Source organism: Theobroma umbraticum, unplaced genomic scaffold (assembly GCF_002168275.2).
Source record: "Theobroma umbraticum cultivar Fairchild unplaced genomic scaffold, ASM216827v3 scaffold_81.0, whole genome shotgun sequence".
NCBI lineage: Eukaryota > Viridiplantae > Streptophyta > Magnoliopsida > Malvales > Malvaceae > Theobroma > Theobroma umbraticum.
Genome location: NW_018397268.1, coordinates 2,333,766 through 2,337,237, shown reverse-complemented (window position 1 = coordinate 2,337,237; position 3,472 = coordinate 2,333,766). Strand labels below are relative to the sequence as shown.

At 31.9% G+C, this 3,472-nt stretch overlaps 1 protein-coding gene across 1 annotated transcript; it reads right to left on the bottom strand.

Moving 5' to 3' along the window:
* Positions 1 to 869: 869 nt before the first annotated feature.
* On the bottom strand, positions 870 to 3,053 carry LOC110425216 (chalcone--flavanone isomerase-like). Its single transcript, XM_021440054.2, has 4 exons — positions 2,841 to 3,053; positions 2,570 to 2,728; positions 1,468 to 1,691; positions 870 to 1,329 (listed from the first exon to the last, which is right to left on the bottom strand). Exons 1-4 carry the CDS (start codon positions 2,944 to 2,946, stop codon positions 1,123 to 1,125), a joined length of 696 nt encoding a protein of 231 aa, XP_021295729.1. The 5' UTR covers positions 2,947 to 3,053; the 3' UTR covers positions 870 to 1,122.
* Between the last annotated feature and the right edge of the window lie 419 nt (positions 3,054 to 3,472).

The following is a 3,472-nucleotide window of genomic DNA, read 5'->3' as shown; positions in this document are numbered from 1 at the left end:
TTAATTATCTATATTTGAAACAGATTAGAAATGGCATTTGCAAAAATATTTTACTATAAAGTAAAAGTTTAATATATATTTTAATTACAAATTTCACTCGCTATTATATATATATGCATCAATTCCTTACTATACCTTAGTTTATGCACGCACGTTAAAGATAAATTTCTTTTTCCTTCTTTTAATTCATTAGATATATAGTTACTACATTATGATAATATATGCACACAACTGCTATTCATGGTATTTTAGATATTGCATACAAACCATTATTCAAGATGATACTGGCCAAATGGAGTTTGTAGCCTTTGGTTATCAAATTTAAACTCTTTGATTGCAATCAAAGTTGAGACCAACATTATCTCCCTTCATGTGCTACTGCAACAATTCACGTCACACCGCTTCAGATCATATTTGATGACTCCGAGAGAGCTGTTTCTAGACTCAACACCTCAAAGCCAACAACAACCAGTCATGGAAAAGAATCACCAATCAAAAAATACAAAATTAAATATAAGACATTTTCAACCCAATATAATTCCGTCTACTCAGGTTGCTTTCTGAAAGAAAAACTTGAGAGACCCCATTCCTAGCTGCAACATCCTTCTTTGTACACTTCTGTTCATAACCATATGACTAAATTACCACTTAAACAATTATACAACTTTCTTAAATAGATTACTTACCGCTTAAATAATTGAATAACTTTTGACTTTTTCTAAATAACTTTATAAATGTTTATGTACAGTGATCACCGTATAATTATTAAAATATTTGTATATTTCAATAAACATTATTTTGCTTATATTACAGGATTGCATCGCATGGCATACTCTAATTCAGTTTTAAATCTAACCATATCATGGCAATTGACAAATAGAAATATGGCCAATAAAGTTAATCACATACAAAATGTGAAAACTCAAATTTGGTCCAACTCCAGCTGTGAAAAATACATAAACTTTTGTTATTTGTCACATCTGGAATCATTTCCTCCAAACAGAGATACCCCAGATGATTCGTGGAATATTTGACTCTCTATGTTATAAATCTATTTTATTTTCTAAGCACACACACGGTTGAAGAAGAAATTACATATCAGCTGCTCTGAGAGACAGGGAACTACTGACACTCCGGTTTCCCGTTCTGGGCAGCCTTCTCAACAGAGTCATCGAACAATGCTGATAATCTTGATGCCATGCTTTTCCTTGCTACAGGAGAAACGCCATCCTTGCCAACGATAGACTCCAGCACTGCATTTGCAAGTAGTTTATTCTCGATCACTGCTGTCCCAACTTGTGGCACAGAACTATCTTTGGAAAAGCTGATCTGTTGTTTCAGACGATGGAATGGGACCAAAGTTATGATCTATCTTATGGCAATTCACATATTCTCAATCAAAATTAATTACTAACAAATCAAAACCAAATGACAGTTTCAATCTTTTGAAAGGGTTTTGCATCTTACTGTTAATGAACCATGGGCTGATAGCGTGAAAAGAATGGAGGAGCCAGGTGGGAAGTTTTCATCCCTGAAGACCTCAAGGAACTTTTCAATGGCTTTTGCTTCTGCGTCAGTGTAAAGTCCAAGAGATTTCCAAATGGCAACACAATTCTCTGACACTTTTTCAGAGTATTGCTGACCCGTTAATGGCAGGATTGTTGTCACCCGTATGAACTTCTCGAAGGCACCTATGAATGTTAACCAATATGTCAATGTTAATTTGATTATAAATAATAAATAATAAATTGTACCATCACATAAATTATTATAAAAATATATAAATTTGACATGACTTGCGGTTAATATATCTAAAAAATTACTGAATTATTCAGATAAATTTAAATAAATTATTATATTTCTATCATATTTAATTAAGTTTTTATGATTAAAAATTAATTAATTATTCTTAATCAATATCACATGGTGTTAACATATCATAATAAAAAATAATATGATATGATAAAATGATCACTCTGTAATTTTCATTATGCAAATCAACCTTGTATCAACACTACATAGGCATAAAATAACAAGTAACGCACAAACTAATTATAAAAGCCCATTAATTTGATTCATACAAAAATATATGAAACGTAATAAAAAAATAAATTTTTTTGAATAGTTTAGACGATTTTTAAAATATTATGTTTTAGAAAAATCAGTAATTTAAACCAATCAAATTGATTGAAAAATCCAAAATAATCGAAACCAAAACTTGATTGAAAGCTAAAATAATCCGAACTTCAATATCACTCGAAACTAAAATAATCAAAATATGAAATCCAAATCTATTATAATCCAAAATATTATGACTTAAAATAATGAAATTCAGCTACAATAAATACCAAGATTTTTTTCCCCAGAAAATGGTTCAAGACAAATGCAATAGATCACAGCGATCAAGCCATTAAATTACCATAATACTCCCAATGATTGGAAATCATGCCCCAGTGATTGGAAAATTACCATAAAATTAATACGTATGAAATAGTTAGGCTCTGTTTGGTTCTTTAAAAATTGGAAAGAAAGGAAAATACATTTTAAAAAAAAAAGAACCTTAAATTACCTGTAACGATGTCCCTGAAAAACTCAACGGATTCCGTTAACACCTCGGCACTCTTACCCTTCCACTTAACTGCGAGGGACTCCACAGCGATATCTTCCAAGTAAACTCCGATCGCTGTGAATTTAACGAACTTTCCTTGGATTTCCAATCCTCTCTCCCCTGGCGCATGTTAGCACTAGCCATTAACAAAAACTTAAAAAAAAAGAGACAAAGCAGTCGAATTCGAACGGATTTCAGAAAAAATGCGAGAAACGATGCGCAGATTACTAACCTGCGCCACCGAGGAACAGAGTTTTGGTGGAACCCGGGGGCTTGACATTTGGAGGGAAAGTAACGTTCTCCACCTGGATTCCGGCGACGCACGGTGACGTAGACATTTTGCGACAGTTGAATAGACACTTCTCTTTCTTCTTCTTCTCCGGTAGGGAAATAGGAATGAATCGGTGAGTTTTATAGTATAGTGGAGGGAACGTGGTAGGTGTGTGGCTACTGGGAAAAAGAAAGGTCGGTAGTGGATTACCTGAGTCTGGTAGTGGTAGATACGGGCACGTGACTTACCTTGGAGATCACGTGCAAGCAAACGAGGAAGATTAGGTGTAACAGAGGTAGGAAACAAAATCTAGTCATGAGGAGTGTTTTAAAGGCACTTTTTAAGATTAAACTAAATAAAAATATTATTAATAATAATATTTTTGTATTAAATACCATAATTGATAATTAGTGTAACAAATTTAATATTATTAAAAAATATTTATTTATTCAAATAATCATAAAAAATACATTTAAGATATTTGTTAATAAAATCTTTAATTTATTTTGTTATTTTATAATATCTGATTTTTTTTTTTGGAACTTGGAGAAAGGGAAATTTAAACCTTACTCTTTAAGTAAGGAAATCATATT

Coding starts and splice junctions, on each gene's coding strand:
- LOC110425216 (XM_021440054.2), bottom strand. CDS start 2,946: ATGTCTACGTCACCGTGCGTCGCCGGAATCCAGGTGGAGAACGTTACT. Junction 2,729..2,840: donor TCTGTTCCTCGGTGGCGCAG/GTTAGTAATCTG, acceptor AACATGCGCCAG/GGGAGAGAGGATTGGAAATC. Junction 1,330..1,467: donor CAGCCCATGGTTCATTAACA/GTAAGATGCAAA, acceptor CTGAAACAACAG/ATCAGCTTTTCCAAAGATAG.